Raw genomic sequence first — 19,381 nt, 5'->3', positions numbered from 1 at the left:
ATCAATAATAAGAGGAGAGATGAAGAGAAGAACAGAAATCAAAGGGAGGGGGGGATGCTCGCCGGCTATGCTTCTAAAACACCCGTCTCTCTACCAACCTGCTGATACACAGACACGCTATTCAACGGAAACGCCATGACTTCTTCGTAGGCGTGGAACCCGTTACACCGCTGGCACAAGAAGCCCGGTCCGGTTTTCAAAATGTTGCAGATTTCGAGAATCGCCCGCAGCCGGTACTTTGCAAACAGCGGAACGTCGATGCGCGGCAGGGACACTGTCAGCGAGACGACGACGGCGTACATGTGCAGGAGGAAGACGAGCAGGAACGGGTTCTTTGCGCTGAGGGAGACGTAGGAGGCGGCCGAGTTCTTGACGAACCACGCGGTGAAGGGGTACACGAGGCGGTACTGGTCTTCGGCGGAGATGTCGGAGCCGAGCCGGTCATGGACGAGCCGCATGACGTCCCGCAGCTGTCGAAGCACGGCGGAGAGGTCGCGGTCGCCCTGGAAGCAAAAAGCCAGGCCGTTGACGGAGCCGATGCCCTCGGCCAGGAGCATCTTGACGAGAGCGAAGCGGTGTTCCAAGTCTCCGGTCTCGGGAGGCGACGAGGCTGCTTGCTCTTCGGTTTCGTAGTGCGTTGGCTCGTAGGTAAAGATTTGGTGAAAGGCCGACCGTTTGAGCCACGGCTTCATCCGGGTGGCCACCTGCTCTACTGTGAGCGGCGTGGAAGAGAGAATGATATTGTCGAGGCTTACTGTAGAGATGTTTCCTGCCAGGGTCATCAGGGAGCGACTATTGCGAGCAATGATTAGTTAATCCATGTTGATGTGATAGTAAAGTATATATTTTATGGTGTTGTCAAGTTTAATCAATGGTTGGTTTGATTAATCTTTCAAGAGGGAATAGTTGACTTACTGATCGGACATGATATACGAGCATCCCAGTGACGCGGCGAGAATTGCATCGGCATTGTCTTTGGAAAAGCATCCCATTGCTCGATACAGCCCATGAAGAGCTTGTTTCCTGTACTGATACGCATCCTGAGAAGCCTCGTGTGACTTTGTAGTTACTGCAAGTCGTTGAGCCGATGTAGCAGCCAAGGTATGCGCAACAAAGTCGAAGTGTGTTGCGAGCTGGAAAAGCCTAATCAGACAGTCAGCGCATCAACTTGATAGTCTCTGAAAACGCTGTTGCAATTCAAAATCAACACTTACACGCCCATTTCACCCCACAATAGGCAAATGTTGGTTGTGTTGCTCAGGTCGAGGATGTTAGCAACCAGAGCCATCTTGTAGATGTACTTCAAGTCCTTCATGTCCATGCTATGCCAGCTTGGAGACGGTGCCAGCGACATGAATGGCGGTTGTCCTGATTCTTTCCATTGTTCGCAGAGTTTTTCAATGTCTACCGGCCACCACAGAGCCGAGGCCTCCTTTTCGTCTGGCTCTTCCACCTCAGTCTGGTCGGGGTACTTGCATGTAATCTTTGACGAGAGACATCTGTGACTGCAAAGAGGAAGAAGAGAAAACTCGAGTCATTAGTATGAAACCAAGTCACTTGGAAATAGAAAAAAAAAAGGGGGAGAGAGAGAAGGAAGACAAACCATGTTGGTCGAAACTCATCACACTTGACATGTCGCTGTTTACAAGCCTGACAGCCAAACTTTGATTTCGTATGGCTTCGTCGCAACACAGGTTTCACGGTCGCCATGTTTCCAAGCAATTCCATTTGCTCCGTCAAGTCAACTTGCAAACCGGGTTCTCTCCTATTCATTAATGATTGCATCTTCTCAGCCCTGTCTCGCCGTTTCGGCCCTAAGAGGGAGCCGAGGAGAAGATAGGGCTTGTGGGGGCGAGGGTTTGCCACAACGAGATGTCGCCCAGATTTCTGATCCGCATGGGCTCTGTTCCTCCCTTTCGTAAAACGCTCCGGGTTAGCACAAGAACCTCGGCCGGGATCTAAGAAGACTTGGGTCTTTTGGGGGGCTTGGCCTGTAGCGCGCCCCCCCTGGCAATGACAAATGCACGTTTTGGAACAAGCCTAGCTTATGTGTGTCTGTTCTGCTAAACTAGCTCCCAAGGCTTCGTTTTTGGGACTCGATAAATCAAAAAGGAATTCAACGTTTGGCCTTACCAGCAAAGACAACAGCCGCGCGTGTTCTTCGCTTCTTCGCCTGTTAGACTGTGGGACTTGCGAGACTCCACATATTAAGCTATGGGTTGCTTTGTTGTAAGAATTGCTTTTCCCCAAAAGGAATTTGCATGCTGACAAGAGCAAAGAAGAGGGAAGGGGGAAAAGAGGGGACCGTAGACTGGTTTATATACATTGTAAATCATACCCCCCCCTGGAAAGATCATTTCCGCTATTGGCAGCAAGTTTGTAATCGCAGCATTGGCAGACCCCCATTATAATCTATACACGTATAGTTGAAAAGGGAATACGGATAGTCCCCTTACACGTCGCCTATGTAGTTTTACATCATGACTTCCCCCAGGGCCGCCACCTCGATGACGGCGTCTGCGAAAACCTGGGGGCTCTGCAAGGGGATGTTCTCGCCGCACCCATGCACGACGTGATGCACCCGAGGCCCTGCAAAGTGCTGGGCCGTGGACGATCCATCGGTTGCAGGAAAGACTGGCGCTTGGTCTGGATCCAGCGTCACGGAGGGGGCGTGGATGGGAGGCAGCGAGTCTAGCCTGTCGGCCAACTGAGCGTAGGCCGGGTCTCCAGGCGCGTAAAGCAGGCGGTTGCGGTAAAAGTTGGTCGCGATCTCGACGTAGTCTGGGTTGCGAAACGCCGGAACCGCAGCGTCGAGCTCAGCTTGCGTCCAGTTCCACCGCGGGCTGTTCTTGGACCACAGCGTCTCGGCCCATCCCCGCGTGTCATTGGCGAGGCCGCCGAATCCTTGCGGTGTGAGAAGGACGTAAAAGTACCAGCGGTTAGCCAGGGACGCGGGAGGCGCGAAGGCCCACGCCGTCTGGCGATTCTGGATCAGGTATGAATTTGCAGCAACCATGCCGGAGCATCTACCCGGCCACAGGGCTGCCGCCGCGTTGACGGCCACCGTGCCCCAGTCGTAGCCGGCGAATATCGCCTTGTCGATGTGCAGGCTGTCCATCAGGTCGACAATGTCCTTGCCCAGGGCGGCTTGCTCTGCGCTGCGGGGGGTTGTGGAAGACAGGAAGGTCGTGGTGCCGTAGCCTCGCATATACGGGACAATCAAACGATATCCCTGCGCCCTCAGCTTCGGCACCACGTCGACGTAGGTGTCGATGGAGTAAGGGAAGCCGTGGGCCAAGATGGCCACTGGCGCGCTCGAGTCGCCCGGTGCCGAGTCGTAGTAAGCGATGGACAGAGTGGAAGTGTTGGCATGGCGGATGGGCGTCAGCGTTCGTGGGAGGCCTGACTCGAGCTCTATCGCGGTTGAACAGCATGGTGAACTAATAAGCAAACCAAGGAGGAAAACGCCTCGTATAGGCTTTCTGAGGTACGGCGGGGGGTGCAACATAGTTGCGGGATGCCCCAAGATAGACTCAGGAGACAACGTTGTATCGAGATGTCAGAACGTTCTCTCAGCTCCGGGGCCTATCGAGATGGGAATGCTCGGCGAGATTAATCAAAGCAAAAAGTCTTTCCGAGCAGAGACAACCAAAGAGGGCCATATATATACAAATACTGCAAACCTTGTCCATCTCTCCCTCTCTCTCCTATGCCCGATGGAGTTGGAACACGGAAATTACGACTACGGCTATAAGAAACAATCAATATCGAATCTTCTGCATGGAGATGCCTAGTCTCCGCGGTCTGAAGCAATGTCTTGCGTTGAATCGCCCATACCGCTGGCCAAAGCACGATGCAATTCACAGCAGTAGTTGATCATACTATCACCATACGAACCAAAGTTGAGCTAACAAACAACATGATCTTCGCCATGAGGCTCCGCTTGAACAGGGTCGGCAAGCCTGGTAGGGCGCAGCAGGGGCTCTTTTTAGATGGCTGCTTTTGTCAGCGTGTCAGATTTTAGCGGCGGCCGCGACAATTGGTGGAGCGGAAATCCGCACAGAACAATCTCTCCATCTGTCTGTCGATTGGGCGATCGGAGGGCACAAAGCCTGGGGTCCTGGAGTGGATTGTGTGTTGAGAAGGTTTCTTGTTGGGTATTTGGAATGGTATAGGCGTAGGGCTGTGCGTACATAGTTGACAAAGGATTGCAACTGAGACAGCAGAGAGGTGTGGGATCCTTGTTCAACTCGCTCCCTCAACGAGGGCGGAAGGCAACCCGATCCCTGCGTTCTTCCAGTGGCCATGTATTTTCCATCTATAGTCGTACGTGTATTCTGGGGACTAGATCCCTGTAAACAAATCCTCCCGCTAAAACTGACAACAATTTTGCCTCCAATGAGCCAAGAGTCGTGGTACTTGGCACTTGCATAGAGACTAATATAAGACCGTCAACTCAGTCAGAACCTTGGATCCTGAATTGGACCAGTCAGACACAAAACGTCTCTCTTACCCCGGTTAATTGGCCGGCGGCCGGCGACTCATGTGCAGCAACTCGTCTGAGTTAGCGATGCGAAAGCAACCTGTCTTTCGGGAGATGGCGCGGGAGAGGTCGTCGATCAGACTAAACTACTCAAAGTAACCCTTCCGTTACATTGGGCACAAAAGGGCCAGCCCTATACGGCTCAACCTTGCGGTCTCCTTAATATACTAGGTAGTACGAATGGACCACTCTGGATGGCATGACGGTGGCTTATTGCCTTGATAGGATGGTTGAAGGCGATTACTAAACAACAAAAGAACCCTCTCTCTCTCTTCAACTTGCCTGACTAGGCCAAACGGTCTGACAGGGGTCGGGCACAGACCGACAAAGCTTAACACTTGGTTAGCAGCCTTAGCGCGTCTGTCTATCAGTTTTCACGCAGTCTAGGTGTTCGGAGATTACGAGGGAAGAGAGACCACAACTCGGAGTTGGTCAGACATGTTAAGTTGTGTGACTATCCAACGACTATTATGCCTCTGTCAGGAATAGTCTTCGCCGACCGCTATGGCTCTTAGTCATGCCAACGAAGCCGAAACCGAAACCGCAATATGCCCGCCGAGTACCGCAAAAAGCCGAATCCATATTCCCACTCCGCAAGCCGTCGCCACTCACCCAAGGATGGAACTACCTGTGCTACTTTTCCTTTTTTATTCTTTATTTTCATTTTTTCAAATCCCGAAGAGCGCAAAGACATCCCGAAGAAGCCAAAATCAATCCCCTTTACGTGTCGGTTGGAAACTCGTCGCTCGGTATGTCCGCCCGAATCACTGGTCCCAGCCAGGATTCGTAGTCGTCGGGGTTAGTCTCATCGCCGTTCCATCGCAACGCCCGGAGAAGCGGCCGGTAATCCCCAGACGAGATGTTGTACGACACGTTGTCATCGTTTGTCAGCGTAGGGAACAGAAGGGCCTGAGCAAAGAAGTGGTTGATCAAGGGCTGCGACAGCGTGGGGCTACCAGAAGGCGCATCGTCGACGGTGATTGAGAACAACTGGCCATATGTGGGTACGCCGAGGAAGCCGGGTAGGATGGCCTGCGAAGGGGGCTTGTAGTCGACGTGGACATCTGGGTCGAAGCCGTAGATGGAGGGCACAAAGGAGACGTTGGCGGGCACCAGGTCGAAGCGGATGAAGCGCGAGGGCAGCAGCACATCCACCCGGAAGACGGGGATGAGCGACTTGGACGGGTCCGTCGACCAGTTGTACGAGTCAATGTTGGGTGTTGGGATCTGGCCGTCGGCCAGGAAGAGGTCGTTTGCCGGCAGCTTCAAGATGCCTGGAGAGTCATACGGCAGCTGCGTCGTCACGTTGTGCATGATGGGGCCAACCTCGGTGCGGTTGTAAGGCACGCCAATGTAAGGGATCGAATAAGCTGCATCGTCAGAGATGATCTTTACGAAGCCGCCATACACGGGCAAGGACCACGGCCAGTCATCGTGCTGCGGCTTGATCTGGACCGTGACCGTGGCGGACTGGCCCGGGCCAAGAGTCAGGGATGACTGCGAGAAGTCGGCAGACGCAGGGACGTCGAGGGCAATGACCTCACTGCCGCCATTGTAGTCTGTGTTGCCGGTTAGATAATTATAGTAGACGCGATAGAACGACCCCGGGCTGTGCTGGAGCGAGTACTTCTTCCTCGACTTGGACTGGTTCGTGATGGTGATCTTCTGAGGCGCCGGCGTTTCCGAGTCGCGCAGGGTGAGCTCAGACGGACTGATGACTGTATCCGCCCTGACGGCCGCATAGACGTTGATGAGGCCTCCTCCCTGGCGAGCTGTAGAAGCGACCTGCTTGGAGTTGGGTTCGTTGACAGGGCCGGCAGTGGTCATGAGCCGTGCAAACAGTTGCGCAACGGATAGATGCGGCTGTTGAGACTTGAGCAATGCCAGACTTGCTGCGGCAAAAGGGGTGGCCATCGAAGTCCCTGACAGCACAGCATATCCGCCGGCTTCCAGAGGCCATGTAGCCAGGATTGTTCCTCCCGGCGCCGAGACCTTTGGAGCCAGTGACATTTCGACCGTCGGACCAAAGCTGGAGAATTCGTCCGGCGTCCTCCCCAGCGGGTCTGTAGCCGAGCTGGGCTTCTTGCCGTCAAACGTGAGGTAGTATTTCTGGCCAGCGGGCAGCTGAGACAAGTTATCGACGAGTTTCTGTGAGTTGCCGTAGTCCAAGTACAGAAGAGTCGTTGGATCCTCGGGCTCGTCCACGGCAATGAGCAGCTCCTCGGCCTGATACACCAGGATTGCTTGAGCCCCCAAGTCCACGGCCGTCGCCCAGGCCGTGCCGCACCAGCTCACCCACGATACCAACAAGATGGTGCTGTTCCAGTCAACAGAGGCCGCGGCCAGAGCATCCCAAGCAGGCTCGTAGCATCCGCTGGAGACGTTGGCGTCGATTGGGACATCCAGGCCGGTTCCCAGCCGGTAGACCTCGACACGGCCCAGGCCAGTTGCGGGAAACACAGAGACATAGTCGATAGCCTTGTGCTTGTCATCGTGGGCCGTATAAACTGTCGGATAGACCTCGTTCTCAATCGATCCCACGGACAAGGCGTTGGTGGAGATGCCCGGCGCAGCGGTCGAGAACACTCCGGCAGTTCCAAAGTTCCCGATGGCAGCAACAACGGCCACGCCGTGGTTGGCCAGTCTAGTGATGACTTGGTCAAACGGGTTGATCTCCTCCCATATATCGTACCCGCCGATCGATATCGACACAACATCCGCCCCGTCATGCGCAGCCCTGAGCATGGCCGAGATGATGAGCTCGTTGCTGGTGCTTCCCTCGCAGCCAAAGACGCGGTAGGCGGCAATGGTTGCCTCGGGAGCGACGCCGACGAGGCCGAAGCCCAGATTATCAGGGTCCTCCATGCCCACGATGCCTAGAAAACAACGTTATCTCGTTAGCTTGCCCAAACGCCCTGACCCGGTTCGTCGCCCTTCATTTACAGTTATGACATGCAACCCATTGACTTACCGGCAGTGTGAGTGCCGTGTCCACCATCCACGCATGTTGCCAGGGGGTCTGGATCCGGCACAGGAGTGTTGCTGCCGTCATAGTCGTCGCCCACAAAGTCGTATCCCAGGGCAATCTTGTGTCCTCGTCCGAAGCCGCCGCCCAGTGCTGGATGGCGATAGTCTACTCCGGTATCGATGATGGCCAGCTGCACGCCTTTGCCCTTGATGCCCTGGTCGTGAAGCTTCTGCACGTTGCTCATGGCCAGCGGCTGGTTGACCTTGGCGCTGCCTCTGAGGTTCGGCAAGGATGTCCCCTTGCTGATTTTCGGGGCCCCCCGCAAGTGATACGGCTCCGGCCGAGGCACGATGGCGACCTTCCAGGCATTCTTGACGCCGGTGCTTTGACGCAGCGTGCCGAGGTCGACGTGAGTGTTGAACGACACCGACACGCCGTAGAAGAAGTCGGTGCTGTTGTACTGCTGGCGAACGCGATATCCGGGCCTGGCCCCTGGCGCTGTCTTTGCAAACCGCTCTTTGGGCTGGAGGTCCGGGTGGAAGTCTGGCTGCAGCTCGACGATGAACGTGTCGGGGACCACGGTTGTGTTTTGGTTCGACACCAGCGGGTTCTTGTTGGTGTTTGTTGTAATGGTCAGCGAAGACGATGCTCCGCCGACAAGGGCCAACAGGCCCAGGGCAGCATTGAGCTTCATTGCTTCTACTCCAAACAGAGAGAGACTCGAGAGTTGACGCCTCAAGAGTCTTTGGGACAAAGGGCCTGCTTCGATCAAGATTTGAGGTGATGTATGGCCGTTTATATACAAGGACGGCCCAAAAGTCCGCGGATATCGCAACCTCACGACTTCTCCCCCTCACTGGAATTACCAAATGTCCCCGATCATCGACCGATCATCGAGGTATCGTCGGCAAAATTGCATTTGATGACAATGCATCTTCTCGTTTGAGAAAAAGTCCAATCGTTGAATTGGAAATACGAGGACCTTTTTTTCTCCCCCTCAGATACGAGGCCCCGTGCTATCCGGCTGGCTACAACTTCGTATCCCATCGCAATTCCTGCAACAATGCACACCATACGGGCAGGCATCTCCGCAATTCGATGTCAATCGGCAGATACGACAAAGTCCGTCAGTAGAGAACTTTTGTCTCCGCCCCGGCAGACGGCAGTCCGGGGTCGTTATCTTTTCGTGCTATGCTATTTTTAAGCTTCTTTTCCTGCTGACTCTTCGTCTTTTGGTCTTTTTGCTTTTCCAAGCTTGCGTGATTTCAGCAATTGGCTGTTGCTTTATAAGGTAGGCAAAGGTGATGGTGCAGAACGCTCATGCTGAAAAAGGGATCTTCACCGCATTACCCCCTGTTGTGGGTGAATAGCCGGAATATACCAAAGTAGAATAGCAGCAGCATAGTTCCAATTCTGGGGCTCGCAAGGACTTGCTGGACTTGGATGCATGAATGGTTAGCCTCGATGGCTCACTTTTATCAATAACCCATCTGTCACTTTTGCGAGACTCAAGGCGCAAAGTTGTTTCTTGCCGAGGAGACTGGGGTAAGTGCGTATAAGTTGCGTATTCAAGCGCAAGCAGATTGATGTCTAAATCAAGAGACGCCCTACACAATACGAGGCCCCTCAGGACCAAGACCAAAGCAATTGCTTCTCCGATATCATGCGCGATTGACCCCCTTTTACGATTGCGGATGTTGAATTCAAACTATCCACCATTTGAACTGGTGAAGTCAAAATCTGTCATGCTTATCGTAACCGCAGACACCCTGCACTAAACGCAACTCCCAACATCAACAACTACAAACAAACCACATGCGTTTCAGGACTCCTCTTTTTCTAGTTGCTTTGTTTTTGTTTTGAGATTCATACCCAAAAAAAATTATTAGAGATCCTTTAGCCTTGTGTTGTGTTGACAAAAAAAGACACGAGGAGTGGAAGTTATTCTCGGAGTGGCGGGGTTTACATATTCGCCGGCCCTGGTTCAAGACTCAATGATTACTTCTCCGCTACAAAGGCCGCATTACGCTTATTCAAGAAGCAAAAGGCTGGACCAACCACAGACTCAAGGCAAAGAATACAAGGTCGTCTAAAGCGCTCAAAGCGACTTTGGAAATATTCGATCCGCTAAGAGTTAAGAATAGCATTTCTAGTTCAGTTAGGTCTGGGATTGGTGAATCAACTAATGGCAAGCAGCGGACAGCACAATGAGCAGCGTTGCAAGTCCAGTGGAAACAAGTCAAATTCACCCCAAACCTTTTTATCCAACGCCGAATTTCGAATGCAAGCATTCTTCGTCATATCCAGGGCCATTATTCCAACACTTAATTCTTCCAGGCCTCGGTAGTGTCCCTCTCTTGAAGATCAAGATGGAATGCTCTGATGATAGAGTCCGCATCGTCGATGGCGAGGGGACGTACATCAGCCATGGCCTTGATCTTGGTTGTTCTGAATCGCAGTCAGCACTTGCCTTCCTAGGAGTTAAAGAAGAAGCGACTCACAGTAGCTTGACTTGAGCATCGGTCATGTGAAGTCCCAGCTGCTCGACGCGGCTCTTGATTGAGTTCCATCCAGTCAAACGATGGGCAAAGTGGACGTCTGGGAGTGATTAGTCTCTACATATTGGCAAATGCTTGGAAGTATCGTGAAAACGCACATCTGCTCAGGCCGAAATCCTCGGGGTTGATGATCTCATATGTCCTATGTGTTTATTAGTTTCTACAGGCAATGATGAACCCGACTTGCATCACGGAATTGATGCAACTTACGAGGGTGAGTTCAGCTATAAAACAGAAATTGGGTCAGTATGCAGGCCCAGTCTCCTATCGAGATACGAAACTTACAATAGCCTTGCTATGGATACCCGCTTTATGAGTAAAAGCACAGAAGCCGGTAACCGGGTTGTTGAAGGGCACGTTGACTAGTCATGTGGTAAGCATATCGACTCCAATGCAGCAACAGAGTGACTCACTGTGAACAGCCTCGGCAACGATGTTCTCAATGTCCTTGAGACGGTGAAGGTCGTACTTGCGCTTGACGTATTCGGGAGCGGCCACAATCATTCTCGCAAGAAAAGCGCCGAGAGGAGCAATTCCGTTTCTCTCACCTGCAGTCGTGGTTGGGGTAAACGAGATATCGAGTGAATAGATCCAAGATGTTGTACTTACCAATACCCAGAACGCTGGTATCGATGTCTAGCAAAGGTTAGCAAAAGATTACCAGCAAAACCGGTAGAACCATCAGCTTCTCCAAACAATAGGTGTGGGGAGTTCGATCACCAAGAATAACTTACGAGTAGCGCCGGCCTCGAGAGCAGAGTAAGCGTTGGCAACGGCGCTTTGAGTGATGTCAGCATCCATATAACTTTTAATCTTTTATGAGGGTGAAAGGTTTGCTTTACCAGCTTGTGTCATCGTGGCTGCTGTACGTTAGTCTACATCTCCAAACAAAGATAATCCCAGACATGACCTACAAGTGGCACTCAATATCGCATTTGACAACTCCACGAAGGGTTCGAACAAGATCATAGACTTGTCTCGGAGAGGCACAGCCCCTGTGAATATGTCAGCAGTCGTTTATAAACCAATTGTGATAAGCACGCCACATACACAGTGTCTGCAATTCCCACCCGGTGGACGCCGGCGTTATCAACGGCTCTGTATAGACTCAAAAGATCGACGAGATCACCTGCATTGTGTTAATCTCGTGTCTATGTGAGGTCACTAGGGATTACTCGCTCCTAAGCCAATGTTAGCCATCATATCTTGGGTGATGAAAGAAGAACGCACCTGAATGAATCTTCGCTGGAAAATCGGACTTCGACACCTCGGCTGAAAACAATATTAGCATGAAAGCCAAGGTGACCAAGAGCAAAGCTGAATTACCTCTTGATGTAGTTGACGACCTCTAGGGCCTGCTTGGTGATGGCGGCCATGTCCTTGCCGTGTGAGTGCTTTTGGAGGAAGCTGGAAGTTCCAATGACGACGTCGACACCGTCGACACCGCAGTCACAAGCTATATAGAGTAAGTATTGCCAATGATTGTTGTTGGTGGATCACGACGTACCGATCTTGGCATCCTCTAGGGTGCATCGAGTGTCTAAATGAGCACAGTCAATATGAAAGAACCGATTGAGAGAGCAGAGGACGTGGCAATTGGTCCAACTAACGAGTAAGGATCTTGGCCTGTGAAAAAGGTTAGTAGTAGCACACATGAGAGTAGAAGGTGGCAGATAACGTGCCTTGAGGCCGAGCTTGCAGATGGCTTCGCAGTCGGCTCGGCTGGCGGGAGATGCGCATGGTGAAGTCAACTCAATGTAGTCAACACCAAACTCGGACAGCGCGGTGGCACTATACATTGTTTTAGCTGTTTATTACATCGAAGAGTAAAGACGGAGAGAAAGCCGTACATCTTGATCTTAGTCTCTGATCGCGTGTAAGTAGACAAACGGACAATACGCAAAGGCAGGGTTGAAAAGTACCAGTATCGAAAAAAGCATTGGCAAACTGCTCGCCCTCTCTTAGTGTTGATTCGATGCTATTCAAGATTAGCAAGAGGCCTTTCACTGTAGATATCGGATATAAAAGCACATCTTGAACTTGCCGACATTAGAGATGAAGTCGGCAATGTGTTGGTAGGGCGATGTTATAGCCGTAGCCGTAGCCGTAGCTGCAGCGTGGGCGTTGTGACTTGGGACAGCAAGGCCTGCAGTGCCGTTGGCTGCAGCTCCGATGCTCATGATGGATGATTTAGTTGGGAGAGGGATTCGTCAACAGTTATAGATTTCGAGGCCAAGAATTCAGCAGAGTGGCAGAATATCTAGTGTGCTGAAGTGCTGAAGTGTGAAAGTAATTGGAAAAGAAACTTGGACGTCGCACAAGAATAGCGGGAATGGGAGAGATTGGAGATTGAATATCGATGGACAATGGAAATATCCAGCACTAAATGGTGAGACAAGAAGAGGGTTACTACGATTTTCCGTTTCACACGATGATGAACAACGGCACCGGGAGCATCCAAAGCATGCTTACAAGTATACCTTCCATCCAGCATATATCTTTCTTTAATATTGACCACTAGGTATTACCAAGACGTGCAATCTAATGTTAATAACATCTATCCATCCAATCAAGAAAGACAGACACTCCCCCACCGGATCAAGCCCGTTCCTTTGCTACGGACTCCGAAATATGCAATCTAATAAAGGCACCCCCGACACTAAGCGGGATTCAATGTCAGCTCCGAATGCAACCCGGGATCCGGGAAGAGCCCGGAATTTACGGCTTAAAGTATTTTCCAATGAGTCGAATGTCGCTGGCCAGCGCTGCCGGGTTGTCCACGCCGGGGAAGTGGCCGCCAAACTCGACTTCTAGAGCAGGGATTCGTTCCATCAGCATCACATTCTATCGCACCGTCTGTCTCCGGGTAGTTGGACTCACTGTTGTAGTAGACCAGGTTGCCAATCGTCGCCACCAGCTTCTCCGGGTAAAACAGAATGTTGTACCGAAAGTTGGTGTACAGCAGAGGCTGCTCGCTCCTGGCGGTTCGGTACGTGTGCGAGAAGCCGTCGGGATTCTGGGCGTAAACAAAGGCGGCCGAGTCGAACGTCTGCGTCAGGTAGTACAGAGACACATGCCTGAGAAGCTCATTGTCCGTCATCAAGGACGGGCCGGTGCCTCGTCGTGGGTCGGACCCTGCTGCAGTTGTTGGCATCATTGCTCGAGTCTATCATACCAACGACTGGGGGGGCGAGGAGCATGACCCTTCGATGAGGTGTACTTACAGATGATGAACTTTTCAGCAAGCCATGCCAGCTGTCCAACGGGGTTGTCGTACAAAGCAAGGCCAACCGTGTTCACCTAGAAACACATTGTCAGCCTTTCATCTTACCATGACGGAGAGAGGGAAATGACAGGTGACATGCCGTCGTTGTCTGCTCAATATAGTATCCCGTGCCCGAGTTCTCAAAGTCCATGGCCCTATCTTCCAGCTCAATCTCGTCCGCCGCAAGCGCAATGCCCTGCGCCGCCAACTGCTCCGGCGTCTGCGAAAAGAAGGGCAGAAACGCAAAGTGCACCGCTTTCACCGTCGTGTTGAACTGATCATACATGTCAAACGCCACGCCGCTACCCCAGTCCGTTCCGTGCACGGCATACGTCTTGTATCCCAGCACCTGCGTCATGAGCGTGTTGAACAAGGTTACCGTGTCGGAGATTTCCCAGCCGCTGGGCGCGGGCGAGGAGAAGCCGAAGCCGGGGAGGGAGGGCACCACGATGTGGAATGGCTGGCTGGAGTTGCTCTTGAGCTGGTCGACTAGGTGTGTCATTTCCAGGAACGAGCCGGGCCAGCCGTGAAGCAGGATGAGGGGGATGGCGTTGGGATCCTTGGAATTTTCATGGATGAAGTGGACATTTTGAGCTCCGATTTGGACCGTTAAGTGGTTGTATCTGTGTAATTTGAGTCAGCGTGTGAATCCATCTTTGCTGGTTTGATCATACGTGTTGATCTGTTCTTGTTCCTTTGTCCAGTTGAAGCTAGTCAACCATTCCTTCTGCAGGCTCTTGAGCGTAGAAAGCGGGATTCCCGTTGTCTGGCTCATATTCAGGTTTGCATTGGCGGCTGGGAGCTCTGCTGCAGGAAGAACAGTCCTCTGGATAAGATCAAGCATATGAGGCACCCGTGAAGAAAGATTGACTGTGAAGGGCTTTGCGACGGGAGTGTTTGCCGCAGCTGCTTTGGACAGCAGCCCGAGAGAGCCGAGAAGAAGACAAGTCTTCATCTTGAAATGCTGCAAAGATGCTCGAGTGCTGCTGAGTGTGCCAAGGGAATAGCCGTGTTCCTAACCAGCTAATGTTTCTGTCCTGGGTAGAAATTATATTTCGTTGAACACTCATGATCCTTTTATATATACATGATGCCCTCAAGTTTGACATCTATATCCGGAGCCATGTTTGGTTCCCATTGGCTCTTTCTGCTACGGGCCGCCGAAGGAGACATGATACTATTCGGGAAATATGATTGTTGCCTTTTCCCCTGCAAGGCCCACGATGCTTGGTCCCGTTTAGCAGTGCTCAATGCAACAATGCTGAGTAAACGGTGTGGTCTTTCTGCTCTTTGCGCGGGAAAGGGGACATTTGGCCGCGGAATATTGTGTATACAAAGTTGCAAAACCGCCGGAATTACCAACTTGTCAATATCGCGAGCCGTGTTGATGCATCCGCTAGGGACAATTGAGACACGCCGGGTTACGCTTTTTTCCCATCGCAGGCGTACGTCTGGCGGGACGGGTTTGAAATCAGGGAATAAGCAGCATATTTCATGCACTTTTCACGCTTGAGCTAGGTTTTTGTATGAAACCATCGTGAACTGGGAAGACTTCAAGGGGTAGACGCGGCACGCGAGCCGCCGTCGGAAAGACTCGGTACTTGAACCACCGGTCTTGGTTTCTTTGTGGTAGATGACAATGATGAAGGACTACTCCATACTCGGAACATATTTGAATCACTCAGGTAGAGCGCAGACAAACACACACACCCGATAGCCAAACAACGTCTCCAAGTCATGAACACAAAGCTGTGCGGTGGAGTCTCAACGAGTAAGCGGTTACGACAAGTTTGACAAGGCTTTGGGCGTATTTTACAAAGAATGGCCAAAGTGTAGGGTAATCTCATGAAGAATTGGGCCTTTTGTAGAAGCAAATGTCGGCATCTGGCCTCTTGTGGTGTGGATGAACAAAAGTGTTTTATGCATGACATTTTCAATCAAGCAATTCCTACACCGGATGGCGTATAAAATATAAGAATTACCGATTGATGTTGGAGTCGTTTACTCTAGCAATGAAGGCGCAATGTCCATCCTTTTTGGGAATGCTCTCGTAGTCAGCATCTACACCGTTTCCGCAATGAAACGGAACACCAAAACGTCCAACTCGATACGGCCCCCTCGCCAGCATCAATCAAGCTACATGTCCAATGCGGCAGAATCCGTCTCCCATACGGTCACAGAGCACATCAGTTGGCCAACCGGAATCTCCCAACCCGACCGAGAGGCTACAGTCCCGGCACTGTCCTGTCCTGCACCGCCAGCAAGCCCTGTAATGTCCACCCTTCACCGCCATCACCACTCACACGTAAACAGGATGCAGTCCCCAATAATAAACCCACAGTCCCCCATAGCGATCCCCGTCACTTTTGCCAACGCACGCAGCAACGCATTGAGAGCAGAGCAGGGCCAAGAAAGAAAAAGGGTCAGCTGAATCCCCCCGTTTTTGGGCTGCCACGCACACAGGGCGTGAAGCCATGCCATGCCCATGCCCATGCCCTTGGAGAGCCCGCATGGAACAAAGACAGAACTTGCTTCTGGAAGATACAAATGTTCCACGCATGTGGCTGGCCGCCCCCCTTTATTGCCAGCTGGATTACAGCGTGCATGAATTTACTTACAGTACATGCACTCATGCGAGGCACCTTGTCAACGGGGTCTTTGGGCAGAGCAGCAGTACGGGGTTGCATCGACACGTGTGCACCCGCGGGAGATGCGTCTCAACTGCCGGAGCAAAAGAAACACGAAAGATGGAAAAGACAATTGAGAGAGTTGGATAACTATGTATATTGATTTGTTATTAGGGGCAAGGGGAATACGGGATAAACACTATTATTAGCAGCTTGATACGATGCGATACGATGTGAACACGAACAATACGGGCCATCTAATCACCAAGATTGAATGAAAGCCAAACCCTCTTCCCCGGACAGACGCTTATCCACAACGTAACAACTGAAATTAGTCTCGTAAACTTGCAAAAAGCCACAAAAGAAACGGGCTACCAAAAGAGAACAAACCCGTCGTCAAAGGGACCAAAGAAAAAGAGAAGCCATCCACACCTCCTTTACGCCAGCTTTTGCCCACGTACTGTACAACCCACTCACACCTTTTCGATTTTTGTTTTTCCCACCATCTCATTCACCATATTACCGGGACCCCTTTGTTTCCAAAACGAAACGAGCAAACCCAAAAAAAAAACAAAAAGCCACAAAAGAGAAATTTTCTTTCCTCGGTCTGGCTTGCCCTCTGCCCTTTCTTCTACCCCAGCGGCGATTACTTTTGTCTTTTCTTTCAAAAAGCCGAGTCCTTTTCCCGAGAAAGGGCTTTCTTTGCCTCCCCCTATTCGGAGGTCTTTTGTGTTCTTTATTCGCCGGGCATTCATTTTGTCTTTTTTTTCTTTTCGGTCGCCGTTCCGGTGTCGCGATGGGGTTTAGTTTAGTTTACGGAGTAGAGGTGGCACATTATCCATGGTGTAAGGATGGGAACGGCTGAAGACGCGCTGAAGCGGCACAGCAACTTTACGAGCTGAAGAAGCTGAAATGCCAGCCGTAAGGATGAGGCGACTCGAGTTGTTTTTCGCCCGCGTGCGTATTACGTCTTCAAGTAAAAAAGATAATGTATACGCATCATACATAGGCAGGGTATTCGATGAAGCGTTATCGTTCATGTCGCGTGCATCGCATCTTGGTAGAAACTTGCATGAATCATTCTCACAACCACAACGCAAATTCTTCCTCCCATCATCGGCGGCAAGGACGCGCGCGCTCATCCCCGAAACTACGGTCCGATCGGCCAGCCACATGGCACCGCAACAGGCAGCCATGATTCAACACACTCAATGTCGCTTGTCACGCACATGTCATTGCAGAGTCATTTTTGTAGATTTGTTATTCGCATTTGTTATTGTTATGGTATTCCTGCCATTCAGTTGTTTCCAAGACTTTGGGTATAATCCCCTGCTCCCACGACCTCTCCCTCCCCCATATCGCATTATCCTTTCCATCGTAATAAACAAGTTGTAACCCAAAAGAATATTGTTCTACAATAAATCCCGTAAAAGTAGTGATAAAACAAAAACAATATAAAAAAAAGACACCATCCATATTTTTCCCATGGGGTATAAGAAACAACCAACAGCGAAGTCAGTCGCCGAAACCATGTGAAAGCCCGATTGGATTTGAACCTGGAATTTGTTTGTTGGAAGAAAGAAGATTGAAAGTTCAAGTCCGCGCTAGTCCCGATGCAACCCAGTGAATGAAGTTCCATGGTGATGGAAAATAAACGATGGAGATATAAATGATGAAACGCCAGTGTAAACCCGTTATGATGAAGTAGCCGAATGATTTGGAAAAAATGATGATTCTTTTCTCTTTCCCGCAGTCGATGATGGTCTAAAGCGATGAATTGTTGTAGCTGGGTATGTGATGATGAAAGAAAGGCCGGCGTAGTCGTGATATAGATGAGGAGGATGGATGTGATGTGGATGTCGAGGTCGAGTAGAGAGGTGATGATGGGTAATAGCTTGCATCTAGTGAAAGAGAAGCCATACACGCAGGATGGAAGCCATGCATCAAGCAGGCACTCCCATCCCACATTACCCAAGGACAGTCAAGGTCGTGTAGTGAGTGAAGAGAGAGTATAGCGGTTGATTCACTTTCGGTGAGTCTTCTTCAGCGCCTTGCCGTCGTGGTAGTGTCTCCTCGTGCGCTCTCGTCCCCGACGCTCCTCCTCCTCGTAAGGGCTCTGGTTGCCATCGTCGCTGCTGTTGCTGCTGGTGCTCCGCGAGCGGTCCTCCTCGTACCAGGCGCTCAGCGGCTTTCCGCCAAACATGAGGTCCTCGTCCTCGATGATGATGGGCTGGATCCACGCCTGGGCGTTGAGGTCAAGCTCGTGGGCGGAAGGCTCCATGGTTTGTAGGTGGTAGTATGAGTCTGACTGCTTGGGAGACATGGCTGGATATTTGTGTGTGTGGTTTGACGCGACCAGCGCTTGTTGGATTTTTTTTTTGTTGGCGGTTGTCGTTGGGAGAGAGATGAGAATCAATGTCTCGGATAGGTGGGTGGGGTTTTGTTCTGGTTTTGATTTCCCTCGCGTCGACGCGCAAAGTGGACAGTAAGAGTTTGTTTCGTGTTTTGTGTGATTCGGGCCGCGAGTGGGAGCACAAGGTGTGAGTGAGATAAGGGTATGTGTGGATGATGGTGTTGATTATTTGTTGTTGTTCGTAAAGAGGATCCTGATCCTGCTGTGAGTCGTGGTATCTGATTATAGTATGTTGTTTTCGACGTGATGGTATAGACGATGTTTGTGAATCTGGAGAACAGTACAAGATGCAAAAGTCTGGGGGAATTAGGGAGCATTATACTTGGTCTCGATGGCCGCTCCTCGGCCCCGGCGCTCGAGTCAGAGCCAAGAAACTAGCTGCGTCCCACCGAAGAGCCTCGCCTCCCTCCCTTGCCTAGCCCGGGGTGGGTGTCGCAGTAAGAAAAAAGGACGAGGGTGTGTGTGTGTGTGTGTCCTGGCCGGGACCATCCGGAAAGGGGCGATGATGTTTCGAGCATGTCAGGATGACCCACGGCTGTGCTACGAGTTACGGCGCTACCACGCAGGTTTTCTGGTTCATCAGGTTTTTGCAGTGCAGTGCTGGGGGAAATCCAAATCGAGCTGAGGCGGCCTCTTTTGTTTTGCCTCTTTGTTCGAAAATAGTGACCGATGGGAGGTCATGTTGACGCCGGGAATGCGCGCACAGCCTCTCGTTTCGGATTCTCTTTGTTCACACCGGGACAACTCAACGAAAGCATTCTCTCTTACATGCATCTTGACAACAAACTGAAAGAGAAAAAGAAGAAAAAAACGCAGCTGCCAAATAAAGGGGGGGAGGGGTGAGACACGGACCCAACGAAGGAGTGCGGCCAGCAAGGGGACAAGAAGGAAAACGGAGTTGGGCTCTCCGACTTTTCGGACGGTGGCGTTTTGTCTTTACGATATTCCTTTTATTCCTCTTTCCCCCCATCCTCCATGTCTCCCTTCAGTGCCCAACCCGGTCCCGA

The 19,381-nt window shown here is 51.4% G+C and overlaps 6 protein-coding genes across 6 annotated transcripts; all 6 read right to left on the bottom strand.

Moving 5' to 3' along the window:
* Window positions 1-65: 65 nt before the first annotated feature.
* Triagg1_5675 (transcriptional regulator family: Fungal Specific TF) lies at window positions 66-1,321 on the bottom strand (the record flags this gene model as incomplete). The annotated part of the gene is made up of 3 exons (XM_062900215.1): window positions 66-792; window positions 916-1,143; window positions 1,215-1,321. 3 exons carry the CDS (start codon window positions 1,319-1,321, stop codon window positions 66-68), a joined length of 1,062 nt encoding a protein of 353 aa, XP_062755475.1.
* Window positions 1,322-2,473: 1,152 nt separating this feature from the next.
* Triagg1_5674 (uncharacterized protein) lies at window positions 2,474-3,508 on the bottom strand (the record flags this gene model as incomplete). The annotated part of the gene is made up of 1 exon (XM_062900214.1): window positions 2,474-3,508. One exon carries the CDS (start codon window positions 3,506-3,508, stop codon window positions 2,474-2,476), a length of 1,035 nt encoding a protein of 344 aa, XP_062755474.1.
* Window positions 3,509-5,263: 1,755 nt separating this feature from the next.
* On the bottom strand, window positions 5,264-8,205 carry Triagg1_5673 (uncharacterized protein; the record flags this gene model as incomplete). The annotated part of the gene is made up of 2 exons (XM_062900213.1): window positions 5,264-7,419; window positions 7,515-8,205. 2 exons carry the CDS (start codon window positions 8,203-8,205, stop codon window positions 5,264-5,266), a joined length of 2,847 nt encoding a protein of 948 aa, XP_062755473.1.
* A 1,630-nt stretch (window positions 8,206-9,835) lies between these two features.
* Window positions 9,836-12,249, bottom strand: Triagg1_5672 (uncharacterized protein; the record flags this gene model as incomplete). Its single annotated transcript, XM_062900212.1, has 20 exons — window positions 9,836-9,959; window positions 10,013-10,109; window positions 10,168-10,211; window positions 10,280-10,293; window positions 10,355-10,431; window positions 10,483-10,617; window positions 10,679-10,705; window positions 10,804-10,847; window positions 10,912-10,929; window positions 10,984-11,064; window positions 11,120-11,167; window positions 11,245-11,250; window positions 11,300-11,341; window positions 11,396-11,525; window positions 11,577-11,591; window positions 11,639-11,695; window positions 11,748-11,860; window positions 11,920-11,935; window positions 11,992-12,047; window positions 12,101-12,249. 20 exons carry the CDS (start codon window positions 12,247-12,249, stop codon window positions 9,836-9,838), a joined length of 1,293 nt encoding a protein of 430 aa, XP_062755472.1.
* A 538-nt stretch (window positions 12,250-12,787) lies between these two features.
* On the bottom strand, window positions 12,788-14,289 carry Triagg1_5671 (uncharacterized protein; the record flags this gene model as incomplete). The annotated part of the gene is made up of 4 exons (XM_062900211.1): window positions 12,788-12,879; window positions 12,923-13,207; window positions 13,401-13,957; window positions 14,009-14,289. The coding sequence occupies 4 exons, from the start codon at window positions 14,287-14,289 to the stop codon at window positions 12,788-12,790; spliced, it is 1,215 nt and encodes a 404-aa protein (XP_062755471.1).
* Window positions 14,290-17,984: 3,695 nt separating this feature from the next.
* Window positions 17,985-18,284, bottom strand: Triagg1_5670 (uncharacterized protein; the record flags this gene model as incomplete). The annotated part of the gene is made up of 1 exon (XM_062900210.1): window positions 17,985-18,284. One exon carries the CDS (start codon window positions 18,282-18,284, stop codon window positions 17,985-17,987), a length of 300 nt encoding a protein of 99 aa, XP_062755470.1.
* Window positions 18,285-19,381: the final 1,097 nt, after the last annotated feature.

The sequence above is a fragment of the Trichoderma aggressivum genome (genome assembly GCF_033847375.1).
Source record: "Trichoderma aggressivum f. europaeum strain CBS 100526 chromosome Unknown scaffold_020, whole genome shotgun sequence".
Classification (NCBI taxonomy): domain Eukaryota; kingdom Fungi; phylum Ascomycota; class Sordariomycetes; order Hypocreales; family Hypocreaceae; genus Trichoderma; species Trichoderma aggressivum.
The sequence above is the reverse complement of the archived record's forward strand: the minus strand, read 5'-3'. Positions and strand labels throughout refer to the sequence as shown.